This window comes from Sus scrofa, chromosome 3, assembly GCF_000003025.6.
Source record: "Sus scrofa isolate TJ Tabasco breed Duroc chromosome 3, Sscrofa11.1, whole genome shotgun sequence".
NCBI lineage: Eukaryota > Metazoa > Chordata > Mammalia > Artiodactyla > Suidae > Sus > Sus scrofa.
This window is the reverse complement of record NC_010445.4, coordinates 111639028-111655882: the sequence shown is the minus strand read 5'-3', so window position 1 is coordinate 111655882 and position 16855 is coordinate 111639028. Positions and strand designations below refer to the sequence as shown.

Genomic DNA, 16855 nt, shown 5'->3' with positions numbered 1-16855 from the left:
AGGTTAGGGATCGAACCTGTGCCCCAGTCCCAGCAGTCCCAAGATGCTGCTGATCCTGTTGCACCACAGTGGGAACTGCCATGATCTATATTTTTAAAGTGCATCTTTACCTGAGTGATTTGAGATGCTACCTATATCAAATACTTAGTTCCCATGTGCATTGTTGTATTTCTGGATGTTCCGTTCTGTTCTGTCTATTGATGTGCTGGTACCATACTTTTTTTTTTTTTTTTTTTTTTTGCTTTTTTAGGGCCACATTTGTGGCACATGGAGGATCCTGGCTAGGGATCGAATCAGAGCTGCAGCTGCCAGCTTATGCCACAGCCACAGCAATGTGGGATCTGAGCAGCATCTGTGACCTATACCACAGCTCACGGTAATGCTGTATCTTTAACCCACTGAATGAGGCCAGGGATTGAACCCGCATCTTCATGGATACTAGTTGGGTTCTTAACCTGCTGAGTCACAATGGGAACTCCTCCATACTGTTCGATTATAGAGACTTAATGGTATATTTGTCTAATAGGGTTACTCCTCCCTTCAGTACTCTTCTGTAGAATTGCTGCCCCTTTTTCATGTGAACTTTAAAATGAATGTGTTGGGGTTCCTATTGTGGCTCAGTGGGGTTAAGAAGCTGACTAGTATCCATGAGTATATGGGTTTGATCCCTGGCCTTGTTCAGTGGGTTAAGGATCCGGCACTGCCACAAGCTGCAGCTGTGGCTTAGATCTGGTGTTGCTGTGGTTGTAGCTCCAATTTGACCCCTGGCCTGGGAACTTCCATATGCTGTAGGTGCAGCCCTAAAAATAAATAAATAAATAAACAAATAAATAAATAAATAAATAAAATAATAAAATGAATGTGTCTAGCTTCAAATTACGTAAAATTTAAAATATTTTGTGTTCATGGCAATTAGTGGTAAAAATGGTTAGTGATAGAAGTGGTCAATGATATAACCCAGATTTAATTGATCTCACTCCCACAGGGCAGTGTGACATGCAGCCTGCAGTGTCAGTACTGCATACTGGCTGGTCACAAAATGTCATTAAATCACACTGATTATAGTCACTAATTCTAGTTAGCTTTTATCCCCTCTATTTTGCATTGACATATATATATATATATATATATATGGCTTTTTAGGGCCGCACCTGTGGCATATGGCAGTTCCCAGGCTAGGGTTCGAATTGGAGCTGCAGCTGCTGGCCTACGCCACAGCCACAGCAATGCAGGATCTGAGTAGCATCTGCGACCTACACCACAGCTCACAGCAACACCGGATCCCTGACCCCTGAGCGAGGCCAGGGATCAAACCGGCATCCTCATGGATACAAGTTGGATTAATTTCCACTGCACCACAATGGGAACTCCAGATTTCTGTTCTTATACTCAGTGTCTTTATCGATCACGTGTTAAGTATTTTCAATACAGCGGTGTGTGTGTGACCAGCTATTTATAGAGTTCGAGCATACGGAGGTAGAAGTAGTAGCATCCTGTTTCCTTGGCCTGGCCAGGACCAAGTAATTAATCCTCTCAATTCCTTTACTGGACTCCTTTTGCCCTCAAAGCTCAAGAGATGAGGGCCAAGGACAGGTGATAGGTATTTGCACAGGACCGCGTTCCTGTGCAGCGTTTCAGTTTTCCAAGTGCTTTCACATCTGTTGTCTCATTCATCCAAAAAATGCCTGGGGCAGAGGCATTCTTGTCACTAAATCACAAGAATTGGATTTGGGTCCTGATTCTGCGTCTCACTATCTAGTTATTTCACGTCTGACCTCTAGTTTCCACCTATGGAGAAACAGGGATAGGAGAAAACCTCCTTCACAGGGTTGTTATAAAGGTTAAATTGAATTAATTTTTCAACGAACATGTATTGATCAGTAATCATGTGTCAGTCATTACCAAAAATACCAGGGCTCTGGAGTAGAACAAGACACCAATCTCTGCTCTCCAGGAGCCTTGGGTTTAGTGGAACAAATCCCAGGGTACCTGAGGAAGAAGGAAGATTTCTGTCTACCATGGGTCAAAAACACACATGTGTGAAGCCACCAGGTTTGCCTGGGGTAGCCCTGGTTTACAATGACTGTCCTAACATTTAAACCCTGAGCTGGCCAAGCAAATTACGTCCTGCATTTTGATCCCTGGATTCCCGCCTGATGATAAGGCCCCGATCGTGCTGCTGTTCTAGTGTCTTCTAATTTTCCATACCCCCATATGTCTGCTCTATTTAGAAGTTCCAGCATGAGCTCAGCACCAAGTGGGTGCTGAATACCGTGAGTACAGGGGCCCATGTGCTCCTTGGGAAGATCCTCCAAAATCACACGTTGGACCTCCGCATTCGCAACTCCAAGCTCTTCTGGAGGGCACTGTCCATGCTGCAGGTAGGACATGATGGGATGGGGCTGCCGGGGGGCGGGGGGGGGGCGGCCTGGCCTCAGTGCTGAGGCTGCTGTAGGAGGGCATATTTCAGAGGTATGGAGATGTTGTCGGGATAAGGCTGACTTTTCTCCTCTGCCTCTCCTCCTCCTTCTGTGAGGCTCATCCTTCCCTTTGAGAAGTGTGTGTGCACCCATGGGTGTGTGTTTATGAAATTATAACTCTCAGGCAAGTGTCTTTTGGTTACACGTATGTGACAGAAAAGGCCAGTTCATAACTGGTTTAAGCTGAACGAGGCTCGTGGAACCGAACCGTCCCAGGTTGAGCTGGATACTCAAAACGATGTGCTCCGGAACTTTCAGTTCTGCTTTCCTCTGTGTTGCTCTCATCCTCAGGCAGGTTTTCTCCATTAGGTGGCAGATTGGCCACCAGCAGTGCCAGCTTCACATCCCACCAGTTTCGCCACCCTGGTGGAAGGAGAGTTCATCTGTCCCTGGGATTCAGGCAAATACCTGGGGGAGGATTCTCATTGGCTCGTCTTGGGTCACATGCCTATCCCTCAGCCAATCACTGTTCTCCAGGGTGAAAGCCGCTCTCTGCCTAGTCCTGGGTCATTATCTCCCCCTTTAAGATGGCAGCAGACAAAGGGGTGGGAAATGAGCCTTAATCAAAGAGTATGGCCCGAGAATGGGGGAGGGATAATTCCCCAGAGGAAGATCAAGGTGCTGATACCAGGAGAAGAAAGAATGGATGCTGAGCAGACAGCACAACAGATGTTGTGAAAGTAGGATTACCAGATTTAGCAAAGAAAAACTCAGGACATTGGTTACAATCGAATTTCAGATAAATAAAGAACACTTTTTAGCATAAGTATATCCCATGCAATATTTGGGACATACACTAATTTTTTCATTATTCATTTGAAATTCCAGTTTAACTGGGTGTCATATTTTTATTGGCTAAATCTGGCAACAGTACATGAAAGGAATCGATGAGCATTTAGCAAGCAGCCACCAGGTCCCTAAAACAAACTTCTCAAATGAGTGAACCAACCAACCAACTGGGGTGGGGGGGGGAATTCTTTATACTCTTCTAGTTCCTGGATTGGGGTGGGTAGGGGAGCCAGAGCTATGTGCAGGTCTCCCCCCACCCCCCACCCCCGGCCATCCCAGCGTGGCCCAACTAAAGGAGGAGAGACAAAACTGACACTTGAAACAGAGAACAATTAAGTATCAAATTGCATGATCCTTACTGGAGGCCACTAGAACTTCAAAGAGGGTAGGGTCTGTGTGCACTATACCAAAACACAAGGCGTCATGGAAGAGGTGACATTTGAGCTAAGCTCATTGGTTATGGCTAGGTGAAGGCAGAAGGCATTCTTTTTAGAAAGAACATTAGCCAAGGCCCAGAAGGGGGAACCAGGCATGGAATGTGGGGGACACAGGTCTGGAGAGTCATTTTGCAGAGTAGTGGGGGATTATGAGGGAGCAGGAAGGAGAGAAAGCCAGATAGGAATTTGGACTTGCCAAATGTAGCCAGACGGTGCTGCCCAAGATGGTAGCCACCAGCCATATGTGGCTATGGAGCATTTGAATTGAACCAAACTCTAAATTTTATTTAAAAACCGAAGCAGTGTAATTTTTTAACCATGTTATTTTGGTAGAACTATATTTCACTTTTACATTGAAACTCAGCACCTGAATTGAAATGTGCTGTAATTGTATAATACAGCTGGATTTCAGACATAGTACAAAAAATTTGTAAAATATCTAATAATACTGTTCTTATGTCAAAATAATATTTTGAATACATTGGATTAAATAAGATGTGATCAAAAGTAATTTCACCTGTTTCTATTTTTTTTTTTGTCTTTTTTGGGCCACACCTGCAAAAGTCGAATCGGAGCTACAGCTGCTGGCCTATGCCACAGCCACAGCAACACCAGATCCGAGCTGCATCTGTGACCTACACCACAGCACGTGGCAATGCCAGATCCTTGACCCGCTGAGCGAGGCCAGAGATCAAACCTGCAACTTCATGGTTCCCAGTCGGATTCGTTTCCTCTGTGCCACGATGGGAACTCCTCACTTGTTTCTTTTTTAAAGACATACTAGAGGGAGTTCCCTGCTGGCTCAGCAGGTTAAGGATCTGGCATGGGTTCAATCCTTGGACTGGGAACTTCCGCATGCCATGGGCATGGCCAAAAAAAAATAAGGCAGTACTAGAATTTTTTTTTTTTTTAGTTTTTAGGGCTGCACTCATGGCATATGGAGGTTCCCAGGCTAGGGGTCTAATCAGAGCTGCAGGCGCTGGTCTGTGCCACAGCCACAGCAATGCCAGATCCGAGGCGTGTCTGCGACCTACACCACAGTTCACGGCAATGCCAGATCCTTAACCCACTGAGCTAAGCCAGGGATCAAACCCTCAACCTTATGGTTCCTAGTCGGATTTATTTTTGCTGCGCCACGATGGGAACTCCAGAAAACTTTAAATTATATATGTGACTCACATTAAATTCATATTGGACAGTGTGAAGCTAGACAAAGAAAAGCAGGGTGGTGAGAAAATAGAAGCAGTGTTTGCAGATGAACAGTCTTGACAGTAACCCAAGGAATGGATATGGTTAGGGAGGAATCCAGAAGTGAATTCAGTTGAAGGTTACCGACCTTTGGGGTTGGTGGGACATGGCTGAAAATGGGACCAATTTGCCATTAAGTCTTTAGTTTAACCCAGCCCATCAGGGTCCACCAACTTTCCTTTACCCCTGGGGGTTGTGAGTGTGGGATGGCCTACAGAAAGGAACTCTCTACAGCTGGCCTTTGAGGTCCCGGCCTCCCACTTTCCTGCCTCTTTCTCCTCCCTTGACCCCCTTCTCAGCTCCCCTAGCCTTCTAGCACAACGCTGACCTTCCCACTTCTCCCACAGCGGTTCTCCGGGCAGCCCAAGGCTCGATGCATCGAGAGCCTCCTGCAGGCGATCCACTTCCCTCAGCCACTGTCAGATGATGTTCGGGCAGCCCCCATCTCCTTCCACGTCCAGGCTGCAGACAAGAAGGAACAGGTATCTCGCCACCTGGCAGCCATTTAGCAAACGCCTGCAGGGTACTTACGAGTCCGGCATTTAGCTTGGTGCTGGGTTGGCAAAGCTCCGTGACCCTCTGCCCGCAAGCTCCCAGTCCATGCAGGAGATGTGACTGTGACAAGTAGTCACAGAGCTGTGAAAAAGTACTACAGGGGTGCAGAAAAGGGGTCTTCAGTTTTGCCTAGGCAGGGAGTCAGGAAAGAGAGGGGGCAGGGGTCTTTGAACTAGGTTGGGAGCCAGTTCTTGATGAGTAGGAATTTTCTGGGTCAGGATGAAGGCTTGTCTCTGCTCTCGACTCACCTAATTCCAGTTTCTGGTCTTCCATAACCCCCTTCTGTTCCTGCATCCAGCCTGGTAGCTTCTGACGCCCACACCCAACGCTCTGGCTGCTCCCGGCTCCTTCCTCCGCCAGCCTCACTCTCCCAGGCCTCAGTCCTCCCCGCCTCTTCCCCGACAGGTGATCCCCATAGCCTTGCTGAGCCTCCTGTTCCGGTGCTCCATCCCCGAGGCCCAGGCGCACCTGGCCGGAGCCCCCTCTGTCTGTGAGGCCATCAGGAGCGCCCTCACTGGACCGGGACGGAAGCGCAACGCGGATGCCCTGGAGACCCTAGAGCCTGCCCTGCCGTGAGCTGGTGTTGCTGGGCGAGTGGAGGGGGCCAGCCCAGCGCTGCTCGCGGGGACTCGTTGGGCCAGCGACACGTGTGGTGGGAGGAGAGGCCCAGTGTCTGGGAGCACCAGCCCCCCGGGGCGGGGGCAGGGGAGACAGTCTGCCTCAGATCGTGCTCTTCCCCGGTGGGTCCGCTTCCCTGGCAAAGTCTGATTTCAGAAATAAAACGGAATGTCTTGTTTTGAAAAGTGAACTTTCCAAACTCAGCAGATCAAAGTCAGTAGATCAGAGGTGGGACGAGATGGGTGGCATGAGTTGGTCCCAACAGCAGGTTTGGTTTTTTTAGGGCCACACCCTCGGTATATGGAGGTTCCCAGGCTAGGGGTCCAATCAGAGCTACAGCTGCTGGCGTACACCACAGCCATGGCAACTCGGGATCTGAGCTGCATCTGTGATGCACACCACAGCTTGTGGCAATGCCAGATCCTTAACCCACTGAGTGAGGCCAGGGATTGAACATGCGTCCTCATGGATGCCAGTTGGATTCATTTCCACTGAGCCACAATGGGGACTCCAGGTTTGTTTTTTTTCTTCTCCACCTGCCCTCCAACCCTATTTCAGTGGTCACTGATCCAAACCTATTCTAGCATCGTTATAGCCCCACATCTCCAACGTGTACGTACGCACATACACACACACACACACACACTCCACTCCTGCCTAGAATCACACAAGCAAGGAGAGGTGGGAACTTAGATAATTCCAGGGAAGGAGGGGAGAAGTTGTGTCCCCAACACAGGGGGACCCAGAAAATGACAATCCCAAGTTAGGCATGACAGGATGCTCGTTTCTCAAATGAACATTCCACCCAGACGTTGGACCATGAAGTGAGCGTTGCATCCCTACCCAATGTTTGTAAAGGGAACATTAGGAACTTGGGGGTGCTGAACACCTGGATCGTGGGACCCAGCACACACTAGAAACCCCAGTCTGTACATTTTAGACCTCAGCTGGCACCTGTTTTGACAAATCAGATCACCTTCCTTCATCCCAGAACCACGCCAGCTCTTCAGTGCCTATGGCATGTGGCTCTGGTAGTAGAGAGCTGGCTCCCCCTTGTGCCCAAGAAGAACGTCGGTAATAGACACCCAGGAACCCTGGGGACAAAACCTCTTTGAAAGTCACTTGAGCCTTTTGGCAGGAGGGTGACTGCTGAGGAGTCAAATAGATTTCAGGGTTTTTTTTTTTTTTTGTTTGTTTGTTTGTTTTGTTTTTTTTGCCACACCCACAGCTTGCAAAAGTTCCTAGGCCAGAGATCGAACCAGTGCCACAGCAGTGACAATGCCAGGTCCTTAACCCACTGAGCCACTGGGGAGCTCCATGGATTTTTTTTTTTTTTTAATGAGGATTGAGTATTCAGTCTTTTAAAGACAGACGTGGTAAGGGCCCTCTCTCTATTTGTGGGCCTCCCGGTTCTATTTGAACCCTCTTTTCCCGTTCAACATCTACATTTACATTGCTGCCTTAAGTCTTTAACCAATGCCCCTCTCCTCAGCATCATTCCCGTAGTGCCTTCGGATTGTCATCTCTTTGGTTTTTATCCTCCACAAACACCTGTTCCTATCTATAACTCAAGATGGGTAAAGTTAGGAAGGGAGCCTGCAGAGGCTCTCAGCTTCTCTTATTATTATTATTATTTTTTTTGTCTTCTTGCCTTTTCTAGGGCTGCACCTGAGGCACATGGAAGTTCCCAGGCTAGGGGTCCAGTCAGAGCTGCAGCTGCCAAGCCTATGCCAGAGCCACAGTTCTGCAACCTACACCACAGCTCATGGCAACGCTGGATCCTTAATCCACTGAGCAAGGCCAGGGACCGAACCTACAACCTCATGGTTCTTAGTCGGATTCGTTAACCGCTGAGCCACGACGGGAACTCCCCTCTCAGCTTCTCTACCCACACCTCTCTCCCATGCACGTCCGTTAGGTGAATTCCTCTCTCATCTTGGCATCATGAGCAGAGTCAAGTCAGAGAAGATACCCAGCTTTCTGGCGCTGAAGGCAGAGCACCCCTTGAACCTGTTGATGATGCCAATGTGTGCAGCAGCCCCACTCCCACCTGTGGAATGGATAGGGTGCAGGGACCCAAGGCTGGATGCGGGAAGACTCTAGAAGTCCAGGGGATTGTTTTGGTTTTGTCTTTACTTGTCGAGTACTTGGATGGTGCAAAGAGAGCAAGTGAATTCCATTCTTATACAGTTGCATATGCTAGTCCAGTGTCATAAACAAGGTGGAATCCTGCTCACTCTGGGGGGCTCTGGAGGCTGGCTACACGCCGGCACTGCAGAGACACAGATGGTGATCTAGTCCCCGCCCCTAGGAACTCACAGGTACATATAAGCAATTCCAGTACAAGACAGAGATTGTTGAAGTGAATTGGAACACAGCAGGCTGGGTCCAGAGGACTGCCACAATTGTTTTGAAGAGATTGTAGGGTAGGCCAAGAATCAAGGAAAATTTTGGAAGGAGGAGGTTGGGGTGCGGTGAGGGAACATTCAAAGAAAACCTGGGACTGTTCAGAGGCTTGCACTTGTGTGTGGATCCAGTAGCAGAGAGCCAGGTCCTTGTGGATGAAACCTGAGTTCTAAGCAGAGCTGAACGGATGCAGAGATTTTAAAAGAACTATTAGAGGCAAATGGTAGGTGCGCCTTTTTACCACTAGTTGGAGAAAGCAAACGTCTGAGGTCAAGAACAGCTAGAGAGCAATCTATAGCAACACAAGGCAGTGATTTCCGCTGAAAAGACTAAAGGGTCCATCCCAGATAGATTGGATTACAGAAGATGAAGGAAACAATTTCCTGCTACATCTGTTTGCTAGATCAAAAATAAGAGGTGAAGGGAGTTCTCATTGTGGCTCAGCAGGTTAAAAACCTGACTAGGGTCCGTGAGGATGCGTGTTTAATCACTGGCCTTGCTCAGTGGGCTAAGGATCCGGCATTGTCGCAGGCTGTGACTCAGATCTGGTCTTGCTGTGGCATAGACCAGTAGCTGTAGCTCTGATTTGACCTCTAGCCCAGGAACTTCCATATGCTGGGGGTAGGGCTCTAAAAACAAACAAACAAAGAAGCGGTGAAGAGGCAGAAGATATTTGGATATTGCATATACTTCAAATTTAATGTATTTAAAAATGAAACTCATGATCTCACTTCAAAATCAGCTGTTCTTCTTCTTCTTTTTTTTTTTCTTCAGCTGCATTTGCTGCAAATGGAAGTTCCCGGGCCAGGGGTCAAATCCAAGCTGCAGCTGCAACCTACGCTATAGTTGTGGCAATGCCAGATCCTTAACCCACTGTGCGGGGCTGGGGATGGAACCCATGCCACCTCGGAGACAACACTCGATCTGCAGCCTGCTGTGCCACAGCGGGAACTCCCCAAATCAGTTATTCCTTTCATAGCTTAGGTGGTCTTGAATATTAGATAGGCTGCAGCAAGGTCACATGGGAGAGTAAGGTTGAAGAAGGATTTGGGGACCAGGTAAGAGGAGGGTCCGTGGATGGGCCCTGCAAGCACAGCAAAATGTCTAAGATCCAATTGGAAATCAGGTATGGTTTAGACAGGTGGGTCCAATTCTAGGGACAGCAGGATAGGCACTATATCCAGGGGGTATGAGAACATCCAATTAGTACAGGGGAAAATGGATTAAGTTAAAATAGTTATCTAAATAAAAGATAAGAAAAAAAAGAGCAAAAGAAATATAAAACAGGAAAAAGTAGAAAGTACAAAGTAAAAGGATAGATTTTGGCCCAAATACTTTAATAATAACATTAAAAGTAAGTGGAATATACTCCAGTTAAAGTCTGTTTATTTTAGATGTGTCACTCGCAAGTAACACATATATAGATTTTGGTCGATTTTATATCCAGTATTACAACAAAGGGATATAGAGAGGTTGAAAGTAAAAGGGTAGGAAAAAAGATACAATGCAGGAGTTCCCTGGTGGCCTAGTGGTTAATATGGTGTTGTCACTGCTGTGGCTGGGGTTCGATCCCTGGTGGGGAACTTCTCCATGATGTGCATGTGGCCAAAAGATTTAGCTGAATTAGACCAGGGAAAGCAAAGAGACACTATTCTCTCTACCACCTATCCCCCCAACAGGCAGAAGAAGAAACTCTGAAAGGACATTTTTAAAACTTGGAGAATATATCTTATCTTTAAACACACATAGGATTTTCAAAAATAGGATTCTGTATTTTTAGGGAATAAAGTCTTAAAACAGTTCAAAGGATTGAAATTGTATATTCTGACCACAATGCAACTTTGTTAGAGAACTAGAAAAATCCCCTTATGTCTAGAAATTTTAAAATGAACTACTAGATAACCCATGGATCAGAGAAGAAGTCATTATGGAAATTAAAAAATAGTTTGAACATGGAGTTCCCATTGTGGCTCAGAGGGTTATGAACCCAACTAGTATCCATGAGGATGCAGGTTTGATGCCTGGCATCGCTCAGTGGGTTAAGGATCTGGCATTGCTGTGAGCTGTGGTGTAGGTTGAAGATGTGGCTTGGATCTGGTGTTGCTATGGCTGTGGCGTAGGCCAGCAACTACAGCTCCAGTTTGGTCCCTAGTTTGGAAACTGCCATATGCTGCAGGTGTAGCCCCAAAAAGCAGAAAGGAAAAAAAAAAAAAGAGGGAAAGAAAGTAGTTGGAACAGGATGATGAACATTCTATATATCATAACTTGTGCAATGAAGCTAAAGTAGTCATTAAGAGGAAATTTAGGGAGTTCCCATCGTGGTTCAGTGGTTAACGAATCTGACTAGGAACCATGAGGTTTCAGGTTCGATCCCTGGCCTTGCCCAGTGGGTTAAGGATCCAGCATTGCTGTGAGCTGTGGTGTAGTTCGCAGAGGCGGCTCGGATCCTGAGTTGCTGTGGCTCTGGTGTAGGCCGGTGGCTACAGCTCCGATTGGACCCCTAGCCTGGGAACCTCCATATGCCGCGGGAGCGGCCCAAGAAATGGCAAAAAGACAGAAAAAAAAAAAAAAAAAGAAGAGGAGGAAATTTATATCTTTAAATGCACAATTGGGGGAAGGGGGCTAAAAGTGAATGATCTAGGCATTCATCTTAAGAAATAAGTTAGGAATAAACCCAAAGAGGAGTGCCCGTCATGGCTCAGAGGAAACGAATCTGACTAGTATCCATGAGGACTCAGGTTCAATCCCTGGCCTTGATCAGTGGATTAAGGATCCAGTGTTGCCATGAGCTGTGCTGTAGGTTGCAGACGAGTCTCAGATGTGGCATTGCTGTGGCTGGCTCTGACTCGACCCCTAACCTGGGAACCTCCATATGCCACGGTGCAGCCCTAAAAAGACACAAAAAGACAAAAAAAGAAAAGAAGAAGAAGAAAGGATAGGAGGAAAGACTGAGGCAGGCGTGCTTACTACTTTGCTGGCATAGGGTGGTCATTGTCAGGAGCAGGGGATTTTCTTTTGGGGAATGGCACAAGTTAAAGAGACTAGGTTGTAGAGATGGATAGGAATGAATATATTGAGTGCCTTAAATTGCCAGCAAATTGTATGGAATTAATCTGTTGTAGTAGTGTCCATTGAAGGTCCTAGGAATTAAAGGTTAGGGAGATTAATCTGGCAATTAGATAGATGAAATGGCAAAAGACAAAAAATAAAAAAAAGAAAAAAAGAAAAAAGAAAAGAAAATAGGTCACAAAAATCCTAGACAAAATATTAGCAACTGTAATGCGGCAATACTTTTTTTTTTTTTTTTTTTTTTTGTCTTTTGTCTTTTTGTCTTTTGTTGTTGCTATTTCTTTGGGCTCCTCCTGCGGCATATGGAGGTTCCCAGGCTAGGGGTTGAATCGGAGCTGTAGCCACCGGCCTATGCCAGAGCCACAGCAACTCGGGATCCGAGCCACGTCTGCAACCTACACCACAGCTCACGGCAACGCCAGATCACTAACCCACTGAGCAAGGGCAGGGACCGAACCCGCAACCTCATGGTTCCTAGTCGGATTCGTTAACCACTGCACCACGACGGGAACTCCCAGCAATACATTTAAAGACAACATTCCCAATTAACTTCTGAAGATGTGTTCACAAGTGAGTCATTACTAGTGGTCAGAGAAATTTAAGTTAAAACCACTACGAAATATCATTACCACATATACTAGATTGGTTAAAATTAAACAACCTGACAATATCACACATTGGCATAAAGAAAGAGCAAGAAGAATTGCCATGCACCACTGGTAGAATTATTAATTGACATGACCACTTAGGAAAAAATAGTTTGGCACTGTTTACTAACATTTGAGATACACCTACTCTATATAACTAGCAATTCCACGCTTGGCTTCAATCAGAGAGTCTCAAAGTGTGGTTCCTGGACCAATAGCATCAGGCATCACCTGGAAACTTGAAATAGCAGATCCCTGGGCTCCACTCCAGCCTTACTCAATCAGCAGTCAGGGACCAGCAGTCTGTGTTTTAACAAGCCCTCCAGATGATTCTGCCCCCTATTAAATCTTGAGAACCACTGCCATAGAGAAATAGGAATATATGTCCATCAAGACACATGGACAAGGATGTTTCTATTTTATTTTAATTTTTAATTTTATTGGCATATAGGCGATGTTGTATTGGTTTCGGGTATACAACAAAGTGAATCAGTTATACATATAAATATATCCATTCATTTTTCCCGTATAGGTTACTATAAACTAGATTTTAGTAGTAGATTTTCCTGTGTTATACAATAGGTTCTTGTTAACTATCTATTTTATACAGTAGTGGGTATATGTTATTCCTACTCTCCCAATTCTTCCCTCCCCACAATGGTTTCACCTACGATAACCGGAAGATTGGTTTTGAAATGTGAGTTTGTTTCTGGTTTTTAAATAAGTTGTATCATTTTATTAGATTCCACATATAAGTGATATCATACGATATTTTTCTTTCTCTGTATGACTTCACTTAGTATGATAATCTCTAGGTCCATCCATGTTGCTGCAAGTGGCATTATTTCATTCTTTTCTATGGCTGAATAATATTCCATTGTGTTTATGTACCACATCATCATAATCCATTCCCCTTCCAATGGACATTTAGGTTGCTTCCATGTCTTGGCAAGGATATTTTTAATAGCATTGTTTATAACGGCCACACATGGAAAAGAAGCCACATGTCCATCAACATCATAATGGATAAATAAATTATGGAATAGTTTTACAATGCAATAAACTAATAAAAGTGAATGAATTTAAGCTATACAAAATAGCATGGATGACTCATAAAATGATCAGTAAATAAGACACAAAACCACTATATACACATATATAAAAAGTTCTTATTGAGTTATATGCATGTTTTAAGAGCCCTAAACTCCTCAGACCTAATCTTTTTTTCAGAACTCTAGGCTGGCATATAACTAGTATGTGCCTCATAATATGTGCTTTTTTTTTTTTTTTTTTGTCTCTTTGCCATTTCTAGGCCACTTCTGCAGCATATGGAGGTTCCCAGGCTAGGGGTCTGATTGGAGCTGTAGCCGCCAGCCTACACCACAGCCACAGCAACGTGGGATCCGAGCCGCGTCTGTGACCTACACCACAGCTCATGGCAATGCCGGATCCTTAACCCATTGGGCAAAGCCAGGGACTGAACCCGCAACCTCATGGTTCCTAGTCAGATTTGTGAACCACTGAGCCACGAAGGGAACTCCAATGTGTGCTTTTTATGACTGGTTTCATTCTTTATAACTTTTATGCTGACTGTGGAGTATTTCATAATATGGATATATCATATTTATTTAACCAGGTCCTTGTTGCCAGACTTTTCAAGAATCTTACTTTGGCTGCCCCAATAGACTGAAAGTTCTGTGAGGTAAGAGACCATGTCTGTCTTCTAAGACAGCGCCTGCTGGTCAAATATTATTTAATTGGATTGATTTTCCAAATTAATTTTTTATAAGAAAAAATGCCCTGGCCAGTTTTATTTATCTTTGTTATAGCTTAAGTGCATTCGTTGCAAATTTTGTTTTCAGTTAATTAACTGTAGAAAATCTAGTCAATTCTGGGTGTGATGACAAAATAAATATTCTAGACTTGCAATATGGTATAGACTTGGAGTAGAGTGATTCTCTAAGGTCATTTAATTTCCCTATGTCAAATCTCTTCTCTGTCTCAATGCAATAGCCACTAGGAAATGTGTCAGGCCTTGGATTTGGGAAACCACATATCTCACATTTTCTGAGAGTACATACTTAAAGTACTTTTTTTAAAAGGTACTTGGCCCTGTGTTATCACGTGTGATTTGGAACATATGGCACCATACCTGGACCTCTAGGGTGTGACTGGCTCCAGAGAAGATGCTTATAGGGCAGTACAGGCCACTTGGAAGACCTGCTCCTTTGAAACCTTGCCTCCATACTCTCTGGTTTATAACAGTGGTCCAGCCCAATCCTAGAAGAACCATAAAGGAGCTTCCCTGAGCATTGGCTGTCAGAGCAGAGCACAAGGGAAGCTGCAGGAAGGGGTAGCAGGTGCAGGGCTCAGCAGCAAGCACATTGGCTGGACCCTTGAAATGCCCATTATGATGTCATGTGGAGTCACGGCCTTGAGGGTGAACACTGTTTGGCTGAGAGGGGCATGGGGTTGAGTAATGGCGCCAATTTGGGGACTGACCGTCCCATTGCCACCATATGTCAGCCTTCTACTATTATTTGGTTGCCTTGTCTGGGGGCTTTGGGTGCTGTTTTCTGGGAAACAGAATAGGGAGCAGGTGGCAGCCAAGACAGACTCAGAGGTATGTGATGCAACACTTTCTTGAAACTCATTGCTCCCTGTCCGTGGAGGCATAGCAACTCCTAATCTTGGGCTATGGGAAGAGTTGGTGGCAGGAAGAGGGGAGTTGACATAGTGCCTATGGATGTCTTCCTATAAGCCACTCTCAATCCTTCCCTTTCAACACACCCTGAGCATCTATTATATATGGCAGGGTACTAGACACTGAAAAAGAATAAAACACCACCCCCACCTTCTGGAGGTGTCCTGGGAGGGAAATTCAGACAGATGTATGTGTATATAACCCATGGAAAGAGAACAGGATGAGTGAATAGAGGTATAAATATTGCTAAAGGGATGGGAGGTAAAGCGTATTCTAGGATCTATGCAATGCCTTTGGGGAAGGTTAGGTTTGAGTTGTGCTTCAGGGGAAGTGTAGGATTTTGGAGGTGGATTGGATGGGGGGAGAGAGTAGTGGGAGACTTTCCAGAAAGAAGGAATCGATTGGGAAAAAGCATGGGAAGCAGAAGAGTATTGGGTGTGCTTAGGGAGAAGTGCAGACACCTATCCGGATGGAATGTAGACGTGTAGAGAACCGGTTGTAGAAAAGCGAGAGGATGGTCAGAAAGTGGTTGCAGGAGCCATTGTGGAGGGCTTCGAATGCCAGACCGAATACTTTGAGTACATATTATTCTGTCTATAATCAGAAGACATCAAAGATTTTAAAGCCAGGTGAAAATGTGCTTAGAGCTGTGCTTTAGAGCACAGAATTTAAGCTTTTAAAAGTTTAGGCAGTTCCTGTTGTGGCTCAGGGGTTAAGAAGCTGACTAGTAGCCACGAGGATGTGGGTTCGATCCCTCAGTGGGTTAAGAATCCGACATTCCTGTGAGCTATGGTGTAGGTCGCAGATGCTGCTCAGATCCTGAATTGCTGTGGCTCTGGCGAAGGCCGGCAGCTGCAGCTCTGATTTGATCCCTAGTCTGGGAACCTCCATGTGCTGCAGGTGTGGCCCTAGACATAAGAGAAAAGAAGGGAAAGGAAAGGAAAGGAAGAATCAGAGCAGTAAGATGAGAAAGAGGACATTGATTCATTCCCCAAAGGTTTATCACCCACCTCCACCATGTCTGGGGCACACCCCTCTGGGCACTGTGGATATAACGGTAAACTGAAAGGACAAAAAGCTCTGCCCTCTGGGATGTGAAGGAGGAAGAGGAGGGTCTCAGGGTGAAAGTTGGGATATGGGAATTGAGGCAGAAAGAGAGCGAAGGGGCTGAGTCTTTTTTTCCTGATTGGACCTCAAATACAAAGAGTTAATTGTAAACATTATCATTATTTTCCTACCAGGACTATATTCATCTTTGTATCCCCTATGCCTAGTACACTGCCTGGCCTCTAATAAGTGCTCCATATATGTTTGTGAAATGAAAGAATGATTTCTCATTTTTAACCCTGAATGACTGGCAAAATGACGACATTTTAAACAAACAGGAAACAACCAATAGAAGTTGTAAAAAAAAAAAAAGGGCGAAAGGAGTCAGAAAATGTATATGGAGATAGTCATCAAGCAGCTCAAACGAATGGTTCTAGACTTGTGCTGTCCCATCCAGTATCCACTGGCCACAGGTGCCATTTAAATTTATTTATTTACTTTTTTTATTACAGTAAGAATTTATTATTTTTGGTTTTTTTCTCACAAGAAATAGATCTCAAGGAATCCTATAAATGCTAGAGATCACAGATATTTTTAAAATACTTTTCTACTACAGGTTAGTCTTTTCATTTCTTTTCTTTCTTTATTTTATCTCTATTTTCATTCTGTCTTTTTATTTTCCCCTTTTTACTTTTCTTTTCTTTTCTTTTCTTTTTTTTTTTTTTTTGGTCTTTTGCCATTTGTTGGGCCGCTCCCGGGGCATATGGAGGTTCCCAGGCTAGGGTCGAATCGGAGCTGTTGACGCCAGCCTACGCCAGAGCCACAGCAACGCGGGATCTGAGCCGAGTCTGCAAC

General features: G+C 45.3%; 1 protein-coding gene across 6 annotated transcripts in view; it reads left to right on the top strand.

Annotated features, from left to right (window-relative positions):
* Positions 1-6326, top strand: part of GCKR (glucokinase regulator) — a 33983-nt gene extending 27657 nt beyond the window's left edge. For 5 of the 6 annotated variants that reach the window (XM_021087679.1, XM_013987931.2, XM_021087681.1 and 2 more), the window contains 3 exons: positions 2232-2381; positions 5302-5436; positions 5915-6326. In XM_021087679.1, coding sequence (XP_020943338.1) covers positions 2232-2381; positions 5302-5436; positions 5915-6085 — 456 coding nt within the window. In that variant the 3' untranslated portion in view covers positions 6086-6326. The remainder of the gene's footprint in view (positions 1-2231; positions 2382-5301; positions 5437-5914) is intronic. The other variant, XM_003354890.4, reaches the window with a different exon arrangement.